Raw genomic sequence first — 17,236 nt, 5'->3', positions numbered from 1 at the left:
ATGCAGTCTATTTCGGCGAATGTGCTCAGAAACTCCATAGTCACATTCCTCCAGCATCGTTTCACCACAAGACGTAGAGAGCGGCTCCATCCATAAACAGTTGACATCCCTTCTGCTCGTACCAACCGATTTGCATCATCTTTCCGTATGTGAGCAGTTGAGGAGTGGAACTCTCTTCCAGCGCCATTGTGTGCATCTTACAACATTGGGTCTTTCAAGTCAAGAGTGAATAGACACTAATTGTCTTTAAGAGCTTGGGCTGCATTATCACATAACATCAAGTGAAATTAAACGTGCTTAAAATTTAGTAATAAAAATGAAAAAAAAATCATTTTATTTATTAAAATAAATTAAATAAATGTCTTAAACAAAGTAGAACACGCAGCGAGGTCGTCATCGGAACCGCGAGCCGAGTCCTCCGCCGCGGCTGTCGGCGTGCGAGAGGAGCGCGTCGGCGCGCTGCTGCACCACGTTGACGGCGGCGTAGGGCGGCGACGCGTTGTAGGGCGGCGGCGGCAGCGCGGCGTAGGGCGCCCCCGCCCCCGCCCCCGCGCCCTCCGCCGCCAGCGCGCCGCCCCCCCCCGGCCACAGCGCGACGCGCGCGCGCTCCACGCCGGCCGCGCCGCCCCGCACCAGCGCCGCGGCCGCCTGCGCCAGCGCCGACCACGACTCCGCGCCCGCCACGTACCGCGACCCTGCGGACCACCATACTTAATGGTCGCCCCCACGACAACCTCCCCCCCCCCCCGCCCCTTTATGAGCTTCCTTCCGCGTACACTTAGATTGTGGTATACACTACCAGCCAAAGTTTTCTTGCGAGACTACAGCATAGGGTATTTCAAGAAGGGTATATTAAGGTCTCTCTTAAAATCTCTAGTGTCTTAGGCGTCCAAAGGCTAAAGTGACCGTTTACCATCAGATGGGACTTATGCTTGTTTACCACCATCGTACTATAAAATTAATAATCACCGACCGGCAGTCGGGCGACCAAACGTACCGCACACGAAGTCTTCCGTAATGATAGCCGGCGCCAGGTCGAGGGGCTCGGAAGGTTCATCTCGTATCCAGCCCTCCGCAGTCGGTGGGCCCGACCCGAATGGTTTAGACAATCCACTGTAAAAATATGTATATTTTATTCTCTAGGATGTTTGATACATGGCACTGTTTAGAGCAGAGGTTCCCAAAGTTTTTTGTGTGACCCCCTGCCATATTTTTCGATTTTGGGTAGACCCCCCTTATCTGGTATATAAGTAAAAAACTTTATGTTTTTAACACTAAACTTAACTAAACTACAGTTGGAAAATTTAAAAGAAATCTATAACCCTGGCTACCACATCGAAGTCTATTACATTAGTACACAAGATTGAAAAATAATCAAAATGAAGTAGACATACACCTCTAAAATAAATACACTGATATTTACAAGGATACTGGCCGCCCTCTAGCATCCATCTTGTAATTAGAAGTCGAGGTTAGTTTAGACCAGAGGTTCCCAAACTTTTTTGTGTCCTAGACCCCTTGCCATTTTGTAAATTTCTAACTGCAGTAAAGTGTTAAAAACAACAAGATGACCGCTGTCGTAGACCCCTTGCAATTTGTCATAGACCCCTGGGGGTCGATATAGACCACTTTGAGAATCACTGGTTTAGAGTGTCAACTCACGTGACTAGTGCGAGGTACGTGTCGAGGCGGTCGACGACGGCGAGTCCGGTGGCCACGCTGCTCGGCGGCCACGTGCCATTGGACTCCGCCGCAGCGTGTTGCAGCGAGCTGATCACTCTGAAATTCCATTACACATAGGTCAGCTCGGGGCGCGGTGAAAATTGGGTAGGCTATGGCATCATATATACCTGATATCATAGCTGATACCACTTTACGATGAAATTCAAAATATCTTTATTCATGTAGGTCTATTACAGACTTTTATGATATGTCAAATCTACCGTCAGTTCAGAATGATTTCGAGATGAGAAGAATTGACAAGAAACTCAGCTCGTATTCTTCTCAAATAAATGTTGTACATATTTACAATAATACAGATTCATTTTTAAATTCAAATTTGGAAGAATGGAGGGACCACCAGCAAATGTTATTGCAAAAGCGAATAGTCTAATCAGTGTTCGTAACCCGAACAAACCAGTCCCCACAAGCAGCACCTAGTCACGAGTATGGCGGATAAGCCAGTCATCATTGCACTCAACCATATTAGAGGGAGCAGACTGATCGATGAACGTGTTGCAGGAGTTCATGCAATACTGATTTATATCAAAACTGATACTAGCTTGTGCCGGTACCTGAGGCTGTCGTCGTCGGGCCCCGCGGACGGCTGCAGGGCGGCGGCGAGGGCTGCGAGCGCGCCCCCCGCCGCCCCCGCGCCCCCCGCGTACGCCCGCCAGCCGCCGCCGCTGACCGCCAGCGGAGCACCCTCGCGCACCAGCCCGCCCGCTCCCCACGCAGCCGCCAGCTCTATGGAGGTTCACGAACTCTTCATTACTGTCTACTCTCGATCTTCCAAGTTTACTTTAGAATAGGGTTGCCAAGTCCAAATATAAAAAACCAGGATTAAAGCCATAGTTAAATAGGTGAAATTAAATTCAAGTAATTAAAGTAATAATATTTTTAATAAAAAGTACTTTAAAAAAATTATACGTGTTGAAAACCAGTAATAAAGAGGCGCACGAATTTTAAAAACTCAGGACGCTGCCAATTATACTATTCAGGACTTCTCAGGACACTTCAAAAACTAGGACATGTCCTGGGCAAACAGGACCGTTGGCAACTCAACTTTAGAATCTAAATTGAGCAACCACTGATTTCGGTCCAAACATTTTACAATAAACTTAATTAAGTTCTCCAGTTACATTTATCGTGTGAGACTTGAATTCCAAAGTGTTAGAATGTAGCGTACAACCGCCCCCTACCGGCGCTGGTGTTCCGTTGCAGGGCGCGCAGGTACTGGGCGAGCTCCGGGGCGCGGCGGAAGGCGGCCTGCGGGACCGACGCAGCCTCCGCGGTCATCAAGCCCTCGGACGCCGGGAATCCCTCACTGTTACACACGGGGACAACAAAACCAATTTAAATATTAGGTCCTAACATATGAAATTGTCGTTTTGTCGTATTGGCCACTTTGATCTCAAATGTCTCCTCTTTGGTTAGGAATTCCAAATTCAAATTTATACAGCTATTTACTCATGCATTTGTTTCTCGAAAACTGTAATTTTTTCCAACTTTGGTTTTTTCTTTGCGTCACTCCGTTCACAACGTTATGTTACGTTATTTACGAGTACGAGCTCCGCCATGGCACCAGTGCTGCAGAAACGGCTCGAAGGATTAATGATAATTGAGTCTTCGACGGCATATATTGTAAATAATGAAGTATTCGGTTCACATATATATCATAACTCGAAAATTTAAATAACGCCATACAGTCCCAAATTAAGCAGAGCCTAGGTAATAAACAACTGACACAAATATACTTAGACAATTTTTTATAAATACATACATAATATATATAGAAAACACCCAGACCGATACAAACAATCATACTCTTCACAAATGTTTGTACCGTGCAATGTATCTTCTACCATCGAAAGTGAGACGGTGTGCTAAATACTAAACACTCGAGATCGTCAACGTCATTGTACATTATATATAATAGAAAGAAAAGTGTGGTATACCTCGCGAGGTCTATAGCAGGCTGCAGCAGCCGCGGCCAGGGCAGCACGCCGAGCTGCGCGTGCAGCGCCGCCAGCGCGGACAGCGTGCGGGGCGCCAGGCGGGCCCCCTGCCCCGCCCCCGTGGCCCCCGCCCCCGGCCCCGGCCCGCCCCACTCCGCCAGCAGCGGGCCCTGCGTGCGCGACTGCCGGTACTCCCAGTACAACAACGACCCGCTCCTGTTCACAAAACTTACGCTTCACACATGCTTCCTAGTAATTCCCTCTGATCGATCCCGCGTCCAAATCAAACGGGGATCGAAATTACAACGGCCTGAGCCGAGGTTCGAACCCCCAGCGGTGCTCTCAGATTAAAGTCATATCCGTCAGGCGGGAGTTGGCCTTCAGCAAGTCCATAAGTCCATCCGTGGGTTTGGAGTGCCATCTGCTATCGCCCTCTTTCGTCCAGTGAAACTCTAAATCAGCAAACAATTTAAGAGGGACATTTAGAATTATAAAGAAGAATGAAGAAATTGACAATTTTATTATTTACCTTGTTAATTAAGATATAATATTTTTAAGTTAATGTAATCACTATATCATATCTTATCACACTATATCATATCATATCATCAACAACACTTCCTTCTTCTCCCGCCCGGCAGCATGTACGGTGCGTCACCGTGCAACCGTCATCATTTTACACCGCTCCGCGTCCATATAACGTCCACACATATCATTCTCCCTTCAGTACACCAAATACTCACAAACAAGCATCAGTCCACACTCAATCATCGTGTACTCAATAAATCAAGTTGGAAAGCAGCCCGGACTTATCATTTATACATCAAGGCATCCAGATTCTGTGGGCCACAGCTAGCCAGACGTCCCGTATTTCCCGAGACGTCCCGTATTTTAGGCTTAGTTTAAGATGTCACGGCGGGACTGACACTGTCCCGTATTCGAATCGTGCTGCGTTTTTTAATATTAAATCGACCGATCTACGCTAGACCATTTGTCTTTTGACAATTTGTTCCGGGAAAAAAACTAAATTCCCCTATTTATTTGCCTATTAAAGCGTTTGCCCCTTGTAGGCTGAAAAAAAATCTGGCAACTCTAGTCACAGCAGACTCATACAGACCAGCTGCGGCAGGTAGTCCTTGCTTTTCAAGCAAAAAATGATTCCAAATAAGTTATTAAGGGGAATGGAGGGCCGATCGTCGTGGAGATCTTTGGGGATGGCCTATGTCCAGCAGTGGACGTCTTCCGGGCTGCGATGATGATGATGAAGCTATTAATATCTGCTCTATTTTGAATAAAGATTATTTCAATTTCTACTATTTCTATAATTCGAATACGTAATAATAATTCGAGTACACAGACATCGATTGTACACTCTATTCGTTTTCTATTTGCACGATTTGAATCTGTCAGTAATCAGTATAGAAATATTAATTGCAACCAGGTAGGTAATAACATATTATCGGGTAACTATCGGTTTATTTTCGTACGCTCTGACAAGTGTACAAATTGAATATTAAAATTAGCAATAAAATTTAGCGTTAATATGATAAACTATGTAAAGCTTTTAGTGTTCATGTCAGAGGCGTAGCTACCGCAGTAACTGTCGTATCCATTATACGGGGCCCCCAACGTGCATAAGCAACAATTAACTTTCAAATTCTTTTTTATTTCACTAATGACTAAAGTAAATGAATGCAATTTATTTTTTCCGCATCAACTATAAATCTTATATATAAAATCCTTGTGACACAATGTTAGTTACCATACTCCTCTGAAACGACTTGACCGATTTTTATGAAATTTTATATGCATATTCAGTAGGTCTGAGAATCGGCTACTATCTATTTTTCATACCCCTAAATGATAGGTTGTCCACCCCTAACATTATTTTTTTATTTTTTGGGCAAATATTTTTATTAATAATATATTTTTTAATAAGTGTCATTAAAAAATACAACCCATATATTCACCCTTCTATCACCAACTCCTATTTTTTTTATAGCGTTATTAATTTATATGGCAAAACAACGTTTGCCGGGACAGCTAGTAATTTAATAAATTAGTCTGCCGAAAAAAAGGCAAGGAGAGTGTACATTTAATATCAATTGTTTGTAAAAATGATAAATAGATAATTATGATTAATAAATATTTATTTGAAATTTTATGCAATTTTTTTCTTTTGTGAGAAATCTTTACCCTTCGTAAAAAAAACAAATTTCCATACGGGGCCCCGCCAAGGTACATTACGCATCTGGTTCATGTGCTGGCAATTAACAACCGCGTAACCGGTCATATTAACGGAACCGTAACTACGTGGCGTTGACCTCTCCGATAAGCAAAGATTGATTAAATTGATATAGAATATATAATTTTCTATTTGCATAGAAAGGCCATAAAACGTTTATTATAATATTATAAACATCTAAACTTAACGCCCTCTATCGTTAAGACGTCAAAACTTACTCAAACAAGCAACAGCATTCCATTTTCTTTGCTACAGCAGTAGCGGCATATAGCAGCGAGGTTGCTTAGTTTGTTTTCGTATGAATTGTTTAGTATCAGTATGATCGCATAGATGGCGCTATTACTAAAAGTAGATATTAGTAGCGGCTAAGCTGTAAGTTGAAAGAGAATGTTCTAAGATGTATCGTCGCTGCATCTGGAGCATCAGCAGCAACCGGCGGCGAGCACGACTTTCACGACTTCAGCGCGTCTGTGCACGTGCGCGAGCACGCGCCGTCCACGTCACAACCACGTGCACTCCGGGACTGACTGACTGACCGGCTCGTCCGCTGGTCCAGTGTGGACCGCTGGGTATGGGCCTCGAGCTTACGCTTCTTGCCCGAGCATTCTGAATGCTGGCCGGCCGGAAGCCGGCTGTTTTCCAGCAGCCGGCTGATGGAGTCGTGTGGCGGGATTCATAGTCACGTAAATGACGCGATCACCCGGTGGAGAGTAGGTCGCGCGTGGAGAGGGGCGAGGTATCGCAGGTGCGCGCGTTAACCCGTCGACTGGTGTACCGTTGGGACGTCGAGGTGCACGTCGGGATACGTACGCGTCCAGCGAGGTCCGGTGTGGTGCGACGACGGCGAGGCAGAGCGCGGCGGCGAGTGCGGCGTCCATCGCGCGTCCGCCCGTCTTCAGCGCGTCCGTGCCGGCGCGCGAGCACGCCGCCGCAGACGACGACACGCTGCCGTGCGGCACCACCTGCACACGCAGAACTATTAATCCCAACCAGGGCCGGACCGTGAATTTGTGGGGCCCTGGGCTAAATATACTTAGCGGCCTACCTATCTTACCTAATTATAGTACTCAACTATCTACACCAGCGATTTCGTCCGCGTGGAAATTAATTTTATTTTTCTAAAATAAAAGTAGCCTAAGTTACTACTTATTACATCAGCTACCTGCCAATAAAAGTCTCGTCAAAATCGGTCCAGCCATTTCAGAGATTAGCTGGAACAGACAGACAAAAACTGTAATAAATGTTATTTTGGTGCATGTACCGTTTTTATATTCATATGCATGTAGTAAAAAACGGTTATTTCAATATTACAAACAGACACTCCAATTTTATTTATATGTATAGACTAAAAAAATTCACCGACCAAATTCGACCGACAATCGACCAGAAATTCTCCGTTTCTTTCGCTAGACATTCTAGATATTTTTAGCTTTGTATCCTCGGGGCCCTGGGCTGCAGCCGAAAAAGCCCTTAGGTAGATCCGCCTCTGGTCCCGTTTCAGTAGCACGATCCGTCAGCTAGTTTAACATGCCATTTGCATAAAAAATAGTAGGACTCTAATCTTTTAAATTTTGAAAGTTATGCTCAAAGATTATAATTGTATTTTGGTCCTAATTAGCAAAATACCAGTGTATTATTCCTAGAAGACAGAGGGGTGGAATTTTTTTTTTTTTTTCGGACTACTCTAATGCTGTTGGCCGTAGCTGGCCTTTACAGCTTCACCGGACGTTATGGGGCGAGTGCAGATGGCACTCCAAACCCGCGGAAGGACTTATGGAGCGGCTGAAGGCCAACTCCTGCCCGACGGATACGACTTTAGTCTGAGGGCACCACTAGGGGTTCGAACCTCGGCTCAGGCCGTCGTAATTTCGATCCCCGTTTGAATTGGACGGGGGATCGATCGGAGGGATGAGGGGTGGAAATGTAGCTACTAATACGGCTCATCAAAGGGTAAATTGCTTGAATGATGAAGCATCTTTGCCTTACCGAAAAACGGAAGCAAATATGGCTACTTGCTAACATTGCGTTCCTAACTTCTAAATATATATAACTCAAAGGTGACTGACATAGTGATCTATCAACGCACAGCCCAAACCACTTCACGAATCGGGCTGAAATTTGGCATGCAGGTAGATGTTATGACGTTGGCATCCGCTAAGAAAGGATTTTGATAAACTCCACCCCTAAGGGGATAAAATATGGGATGAAAGTTTGTATAAATCTTCTTAGATTTTGTAGGCCCTAATTTTTTACACACGCTAAACAAAAAGTCGCAACAACTACACCTAATTAATAATAATACTTACGAGCGAAGCCGCGGGCAAAAGTATACATAAATGCGTTTAGACTGCTATTGACTTCAGAGAAAAAGAAGCACTGCATTCACCATCATCATCATCTCAGCCTGGAAGACGTCCACTGCTGGACAAAGGCGTCCGTTGCATTGCATCCATTGCATTCATTCGTTAAGAATATCTACTGGACTAATTCTAAAATGCTAAACTTGGGTATTTCTAATCTTGCAGGAATTGTAAGTACTACGTTATCACTAACTAGCTGACCCGCACAACTTCGTCTGCGTTTCATGTCCCCACCTTTTACAATATTTTCATTGCAGCTCCGCTCCTATTGGTCGTAGCGTAATGTTATATAGCTTAAAGCCTTCCTCGACAAATGGACTATCCAACATAAAGAGAATTTTTCAATTCGAACCAGTAGTTCCTGAGATTAGCGTGTTGAAACAAACAAACAAACACTTCAGCTTTATAACATTACTAGCTTCGCACCCGTGCGTACATGTATTATACAAATATATATCTATTAAAAAAAACCGCCTCAAAATCTGTTGCGTAGTTTTAAAGATTTAAGCGTATATAGGGACAGACAGCGACAGCAACTTTGTTTTATACTCTGTTATAATGACATTAGACAGCGTGTGTTACCTGATAGTCGCCGTAGTATATCTGTGTGAGCAGCGCGATGGTGACGGCGGCGGAGAGTGCGGCGAAGCAGCCCAGGATGAACCGCGGGCCGCCGCCGCACCGCGCCGCGCCGCCGACCCCCAGCCGGCTCGCCTTCAGCGGCACGTCCTCGCGCAGCTCCACCACGCCTCAACACATTTGTTTAATAGATGTTAGTGGACAGATAGTAGATGTTTCAGGTGCACCATGCACCTGTCTGCGCTAAAGGTCTACGCTGGCGGGGCACCAGGGTCATAAGATGAACATGAGGTCAGGTCAGCACATAGCCGCATTCACCAGGAATTAGTCATGATATATATGCTCTTGAAATAGCATATGCTGTAGGTCACTCTATTCTCACAGAATTTAAAAATGAATCTGTATTATTGTAAACATATACAACGTTTATTTGAAAAGAATACGAGCTGAGTTTCTTGTCAGTTCTTCTCATCTTGAAATCATTCCGAACTGACGGTAGATTTGACATATCATAAAAGTCTGTTAAACTTAAGCTTAAAAAAAATTCTCATTTCCCCTCTTAAGGAGAGGAGATGGCAACTTACCCCCGGCAGAAGCACAGTCGGCCGGGGTTCAGGGCCCCAGGGAGAGAAACCGGCGTACAATGCGGGCAGAATGTAACAGCACCGCTTTCTGCATCTTTCCCGGGAGTGAGCCGTCTCGGAATCCCAACCGTCTGAGATGTTGTTCCAGACTGGTTGGGATAAGACCGTTCACCGACATAACGATTGGAATGATTTCGGTGGATATCACCCCCCACATTTCGGTCACCTCGTGAGCCAGCCTCTCTTTTTCTCGGTTATATATATGATAAACAAATATATATATATATATATATATATATATATATATGGTAAATACCAAAACTGTATAACGCTATACATATATACTGAATAAATATCAAGTAATTCGAACAGGAAATTAATATGTTTCTTATATGAATTAAATATGGATGGAAAGTAAGTTATTGTATGTACATATCTCCCCGGGGTAAGCGGTTATTGCCACGAACGCTTGCAACGTTTTTTTATAACTTATTCCCTTATTTTCCATAGACTGGAGGTCCATGCCCTTTTTTATTTTTTTATCCATTCTGTTTTTTTTTCCTAGCTTTTCTTGCTCCGCGAAAATATGTATTGTGGCTTCCTACAGTTTATTTCACGCAAAGAAAAGTTTTGTATCTATCTAGCTTCAAAAATGACGAATGCCCATACAAATTTTCATCCCCTATTTATAAACTTTGAACGTCATATTTATTTATATTAAATGAACAGTCTAAAAAATAAGTTTCATCCTTCTAGCTTTAAAAATGACTTTGCTTTTATACAATATTTTATTTCCCCTTTCAACCCCTAACATTCGTACTATGTAATGATACGTAATAAATTTATTAGATTAATCTAACTCAGTCTAATAAATAAATGTTAGTTTTTCCCTAGCTGCAGTTCTTGTTTCATTTGAATGCGCTGTGTGACCATTATAAAAGTGTTGTTTCCCAACTGCATTTGCACAATCTTGTGCTTTGTTCCTTTAGTAAATCTGCTTTGTTTTACTTTCTGTAATACTCCGTAACTATATCGTTGATTAAATAGAAAAATGTTATTTTTCAAAATTAGAAGCTAGAATTGCCTGTCCCGGCAAACGTTGTTTTGCCATATAAATTAATAACGCTATGAAAAATAGGGGTTGATGATAGAAGGGTGAAAATTTAGGATTGTACGTATTTTTGCATGTTGTATCATAAAAAAATAGAAACTAAAAATTTTGTCTAAAAAATAAAATATAAAAATTTAGGGTTGGACTACCCCTAACATTTAGGGGGATGAAAAATAGATGTTGGCCGATTCTCAAACCTACTCAATAAGCTCACAAAGTTTCATGAGAATCGGTCAAGCCGTTTCGGAGGAGTATGGGATCGAAAACTGTGACACGAGAATTTTATATATAGTCAATTAAATTAACCACGCCGTCTTAATCATTATCTAAATACATTTAAAATGATATACAATACTTCTGTGTGAATTTAATACTAAAGGAAAAGTGATTGTCTCGTAAAAAATGTACATTTTGAATATTGCCATTGTTTTATTGAACCGACTATATGTGCTTCTTGTGATGGATCGGATAAATCGATGATGTTGTGGATAAAGTATACTAGGTTCCAGGACAGCGGATACATAGGATGAATAGATTAATAGACGAATGGCACTTTCCGATTCATGTCTACTAATATATATATATATTGTATTAGCTAAAGAAATAAAATATTTTAGTGAATCAAGGAAAAATACAACACTTTTTACAAACAACCTGAGGAACGAACTATCAAAATTTTAATACATATTGATACCTATACAACTATTTTTTTTTTTTCTCAGGACAATTCACACAGCGCCATCTAGACCCACGTTAAGCTACCTAAAGCTTGTGTTATGGGTACTAGATAACTGATACAAGTACATAGATATTTTTTTTTCGTAAATACATACATATTATACATGGAAAACACCCAGACCGACACAAACAATCATACTCATGAATACAAATGTTTGTGCCGTGCGAGGAATCGAACCCGCGACCATCGGACGTAAAGCGGTGTGCTAGACCGCTATACCACCGAGGTCGTATTACTTTTAAATATAAAAAAGTTTAACGAAAGAGTATTCACAACACTTCTAGTTCTTTTAGGTGAAGTTTTAGTAAGTGTATATAATTAAATGACTGTTATAAACCTGGCGGTTGTGAGTCGGTTGGCTCGCGTACATCGCGCGCTGACGACGAGCTGGTGTGCATGCTCCGCTTTTACGCTACATCCATCAGCTGAAATAATCAAAATAGTACATTGAAAAATATCTTACTAACTGTGCCCGCGACTTCGTGTTGTAGAGTTGATCAAATAAAGAAGAAATATTCAATATTCTAAATCAAAATGCCAAAAAAAGTTTCATCGTTATAGCTTCAAAAATGACGCTTTTCCATACAAACTTTTATCTCCTCTTTCAACCCTTATTTCGAATTATGAAGTAGCCTATATCCTTTTTTAGGGTTTAGATTATCTGTGTATCAAATTTCATTTAAATCAATTCAGTAGTTTTAGCGCGGAGCGAGACACAGACAGATAGAGTCACTTACTAGTTATTACGAAATTTAGTTACTACGAAAATAACTCTAATAAGGGAGTAAGGAAGTAAGGATTTTATACTCTTATCATAATCTTATACTAATATAATATATTCATAGTTTGCTGGTTTTCTCCACACTTGTGTTTGTGTGTATGTGTGTGAGTATTATATACATGCTCGATGTATATAATACACACAGAAATAAAATTCAAATAATCAGAAAGAAGGGGTCTTTCTGATTATTTGAAATATATCGAGAGGTTTTATAAATATTTTCGCTAATGAATGACGGCGGCTCGGCGTGCTGTTCAATGTGGAACTAAACTATTGGCTCACTGCATCATTAGAACTTATTATTTACTTTTATGAAAAAAATAAAATTATAATGTAAACACTTGAAGTTCATATGCAGCTAAAATGTCCTACATGAATAAGTGATTTTGAATTTCAATTTGAATTTGAATGACCCCGATGTACATTACCAGACACTTAGTGTGGTTCCAACCCCCCCGCACACCCCTAAACTATATTATTTTATAAATAAACTTACGTTATTTTAATAAATCTGAAATTTTATATATATCATAAGAGGTGGTAGATAAATTATATATTTTTAACTGGGAATTTTCTCAACATTTCACGACTCTTGCTCTATAGTGGTTTAGTATCTAGAAACAATAAAAATATATCTGTAAATGATTTATAACGTTATATATAGTATTGTTCTTATAAAGTTAACGAGTTTCGACGAATTAAAAATGAACATTATAAAAAAGAAATTAACCAAAAAAACCTCTTATTTTCTTTCACACGTATGTCATAATAAAGGCCATTGCTTCACTCTACATAGTTTGTTTATGTATTTGATCCATCTCAAGTCAGGTAGTCACTCTTAAACAACGTCTCCCCGTGTACCATGTTTGTTCAATAATTTCGTTAAAATATTATCAAAGATGGTACGTACCTGAAACATGTATGCATCAAAAGAAATCAAATGCCAATAAGCTATTAAATCGTGTTGGCATAGAGAGAACACAAAACTATCACAACAGTAACACAACACAACAACAGAGTAGGTACGTACCGAAGTCACACCACGGCTCTGACTGGAGGAATCAGTTGGCAATATCCCCGTCGAGCTTCAACTAGAACGACAGTACATAACAATATCACAGGGTTTCTAACAAACAGACAATTACACAAAATAGAAGACACAGTGTATAGGTTCAACGTAGTGAGTATAACTGTTGTTCCGGGCGAGAGAGGGGCGCGGTAGCGGCAGCAAAGGGGCAAGGGGGGAGTTGAGGGGGGAGGGCCCGGTGAGACGTGCGCCGGCGCCGCTATGTCCGGTGAAGCGGTGGTGACGTCACGCCAGCTCGTCTTGATCACTTTCGTATTCTTGGATCGGATCGCTGCACTCTGTGTTTGCTGTTCCAATTTTAAATTCACACAGTCAGCAGAATGACAGTTTGAATGACACATTACTTACATTAGTATTTATTACATACTGTTTATGCGGCAGTATAATAATTGCAGAAGCCATTTGATTTATAACGGACTTATATTTATACGGACTATAATTTTTTACTAGGTTTTTAAAAGCAAACTAACATGGCTGTATGAGCACAGTTTCCTTTGCCTTTCCTAAAGGGTATACAAAAAAAACTGTATTAAATTGAAAATCGAACTTTTTTTTTCTTCTCTTGGTTCCGGTGGTATAATTGAACTTTAGGTAAATTGAATAAACGTACTTTAAGGTTTCGTTATGTGTAGCTCAAATGTTTGTAGATGAAGTGACATACTATATACCAATATCTGTGCTATATACACAGATAACATAATATTACATACTATATATAAGGCTACAATCATCTGTCTGTTCAGAACTCGTAACATATTGAAGAAATAATATAATAATCTCAGGACAATTCACACAGCGCCATCCAGACCCAAGTTAAGCTAGTTAAAGCTTATGTTATGTGTACTAGATAACTGATATATATACATAAATTTTTATTTCACAAATACATACATATTATACATAGAAAACACCCAAACCGATACAAACAATCATACTCATGAATACAAATGTTTGTGCCGTGCGAGGAATCGAACCCGCGACCATCGGACGTAAAGCGGTGTGTTAAACCGCTAGACCACGAGGTCGTCATAACTTAGACATAGAAAGTATAGATAAATTGTTAAACATTTCATTGTTGTATGGACAGTTTACAATTATTATAAAACTGCTCCACTATTGTAAGACTAGGAGTCCTGACTTGCTGTCCGCTTCATTGCTGAAATGAAGCTGCGATTTTAATCTAGCTGTACACGTGACTTCGTCCGCGTGGAAATTTAACTTTATTTTTCTAAAATATATTAGACTAAGTTATTCCTTATTACATCAACTGCCTGCCAATAAAAGTCCCATCAAAATCGGTTCAGCCATTTCAGAGATTAGCCGGAACAAACAGACCGACAGACAGACAGACAAAAATGATAAAAAATGTTATTTTGGTGTATGTACCGTATTTATATTCATATGCATATAGTAAAAAACGGTTATTACAATATTACAAACATACATATGGGACACAGTTACCTAGATACATCAATATAATAATTGCATTTAATAATGTCTAGTAAGACAAATCCAATATTGTGTACTAAGCACTGCTGTGTCTAACCTATGTCGCCCCACCTTACATTTTCCTATTGTCATTTAGTATATAATATCAATATGTTTATGTACATATTGTCAGTCTGTTATCATCTGTAATATACATCGTCTCAACCGACAACATCGTATTATTACCCCGCAACAAGACACTCCAATTTTATTTATATGTATAGACTAGCTTTTGCCCGCGGCTTCGCTCGCGTTAATTTATCCCCTTAGGTGTGGAATTGATCAAAATCTCTTCTTAGGGGATGCCTACGTTATAGGAGCTTTATGTAAGCCAAGTCTCAGCCCGATCGGTTTAAAATTGACAAAGTTTCATACAAACTTTCATCCCCTAAATAAATAGTAAAACCCTAAATTTCTGTTAATATATTTACTGTACAAAGTTTTTTTTTCGGACTACTCTAATGTCGGCTGTATCTGGCCTTTACAGCTTTACAGCTTCTGTAAAGGGGGCGAGTGCAGATGGCACTACAAACCCGCGGAAGGACTTATGGAGCGGCTGAAGGTCAAATTTGTCACAAGGATTTCAAGGGGAAACCTCGTGGAGGTCAACTGACATGGTATATTGTTAGCAATAGGATTATAAGTCCACATTTAGTATAAAAATAGATAGAGTATAAAAAAGTATAAAAATATATGCTAAATCAAATTTTCACCTTTTTAGGATCAACCACCTTTTTTATAGCGGCATTAGTACCTCAACTTATATGATCGTTTGCTGGATCAGCTAGTATTAATATAAAAAATTAAACTGGCACAATGGATTAAATTTGAACATTACCATCTTCTTCTTCTCTATGTGCCGTCTCATACCGGAGGTTGGCGATCATCCTGGCGATCTTAATTTTGTCCACCGCTGTTCTGAACAAGGATCTGGTGCTAACCCCAAAGGCAGTGGGCCTTAGATTCTTTAGCCATGGAGTGCGGCGCCTGCCTGGTCTTCGCAGGCCCTGGATTTTTTCTTGGATACTTTCTCTATCTTGAACATGCTCCGCACATTCCAAGTGGCGATTTTTATATTGCTGCATCCGGGGATTCCTCGCACCCTTTGATGATGTAAGGTCTGCCGGAGACTAAGGGCCATTTTGTTTTTATTCAATGCCGTAATTATTGTCCTGGGAAAAATAATGCGATGGTTCTCCCTTTGCCTTTCACATCGTTGTTTACTGCCATTGCAGTAGTTTTGACACTCAGCTGTACCAGTCCCCATGACCTCCACCCGTATGTCTACAGTACGTGCAGCTGCCCATGTACCAGGGAGTACTTATTTAATGGCGGCACATACACGCCATGACACAATAGTTTTCATTGGGAAGAGAAGCATTCATCCCGAGAAGCATCCGCTGCACCCTCAAACATTGCCGCTGATTCCAATCGGGGACTGATTACTCAGTTAGCTATGATATCTCAAAGTCGTTCCATTATCCGCCACCTATGGACCCTAGTAGTAGCCTGCAGCTCAGCCCTACTACCATCTACAGATCATTTATTTTCAGTTTTTCTTGTATTCCAAAATACGCGAACAGAAAAATAGAATGGGAATATAGAATAAAGCAAACAGAGGGCGGCGGGGCGGCGGGGCGGTGCGCGGCGGGGCGCGGCGGGGCGGGGGATGCTGGTGACCGATTTGAGGGGTTTACGACGCGACGAGATGACTTTATTTATTCGGAATCGGACGCTTATTGAATATGCGGCTTTTTACGAGACCTCACCCGCGCCCTCCCGCGCCAATTCATGACGAGTTTTTCAATTTACAGTAAACCGATGGTATGGTTGTGTTTATATTGCGCCGGGCCGCGGGTAAGCCGTGAAACACTGTTATTTTCATCGACAATCTTTATCAACAGAACGCTGAGTGTTGACAGACGAAAAATACGAAGGTACCTTGTTTTTATAGGTAACTACTGGAGTAATAGGTCGTGATTAGGATTGCGGATGTCTAGGGCTTCAATTAACTCTCAGACTAGATTTCAGACATGCTATCTCTCTCTATGAATAGAATAGAATAGAAAATCATTTATTCAAATAAACTTAATTTAAGCACTTTTGAATAGTCATAATATTTTTTTAATCTACCACTCATTCGAACATCTGTCTCATCACAAGAAGATCGAGCAAGAAACTTGCGTGTTGCTATTTGAAATATCATTGTAAGTTTACATTTACAAGTCGAAACGTGTGAATATCAACCACCAACCAGCACTAATTTATTAGGGTCAAATATAATAAGATTAAATCAGTCGTAGTGATAGTGACCAGTACCTACAAGCAGCACTCGTTCATGAACCAGGCATCACTGCGCTCCACCATATTTTAGGGAGCCCAATGACCCGGCCCACCACGTCGTAATATGTCTGGACATTTTAGTGAGCATGACAGCTCATTCCACTCGACCACGTCATAGCTACTTAAAATTACTATATGGTATTTATTATTTATTATGTAGAGTAGCATCGATTCCAACAAATTTCTATTATACGGAACATCCACCTGTCTCATCGTGTCATTAGAACAGTATTAGGCAATAG

General features: G+C 41.1%; 1 protein-coding gene across 1 annotated transcript; it reads right to left on the bottom strand.

The window, feature by feature from the left end:
- Window positions 1-365: 365 nt before the first annotated feature.
- On the bottom strand, window positions 366-11,720 carry LOC131843388 (glutathione hydrolase 6-like). The gene is made up of 9 exons (XM_059192017.1): window positions 11,633-11,720; window positions 8,865-9,031; window positions 6,733-6,884; window positions 3,678-3,893; window positions 2,922-3,046; window positions 2,295-2,466; window positions 1,663-1,779; window positions 998-1,113; window positions 366-695 (listed from the first exon to the last, which is right to left on the bottom strand). The coding sequence occupies exons 1-9, from the start codon at window positions 11,691-11,693 to the stop codon at window positions 394-396; spliced, it is 1,428 nt and encodes a 475-aa protein (XP_059048000.1). The 5' UTR covers window positions 11,694-11,720; the 3' UTR covers window positions 366-393.
- Between the last annotated feature and the right edge of the window lie 5,516 nt (window positions 11,721-17,236).

The sequence above is a fragment of the Achroia grisella genome, unplaced genomic scaffold (assembly GCF_030625045.1).
Source record: "Achroia grisella isolate CSIRO2021 unplaced genomic scaffold, CSIRO_AGI_Agris_v1 utg3071, whole genome shotgun sequence".
Classification (NCBI taxonomy): domain Eukaryota; kingdom Metazoa; phylum Arthropoda; class Insecta; order Lepidoptera; family Pyralidae; genus Achroia; species Achroia grisella.
This window is presented reverse-complemented; position numbering and strand designations above follow the sequence as displayed.

Coding starts and splice junctions, on each gene's coding strand:
- LOC131843388 (XM_059192017.1), bottom strand. CDS start 11,693: ATGCACACCAGCTCGTCGTCAGCGCGCGATGTACGCGAGCCAACCGAC. Junction 9,032..11,632: donor AACCGACTCACAACCGCCAG/GTTTATAACAGT, acceptor AAATGTGTTGAG/GCGTGGTGGAGCTGCGCGAG. Junction 6,885..8,864: donor TATACTACGGCGACTATCAG/GTAACACACGCT, acceptor CTGCGTGTGCAG/GTGGTGCCGCACGGCAGCGT.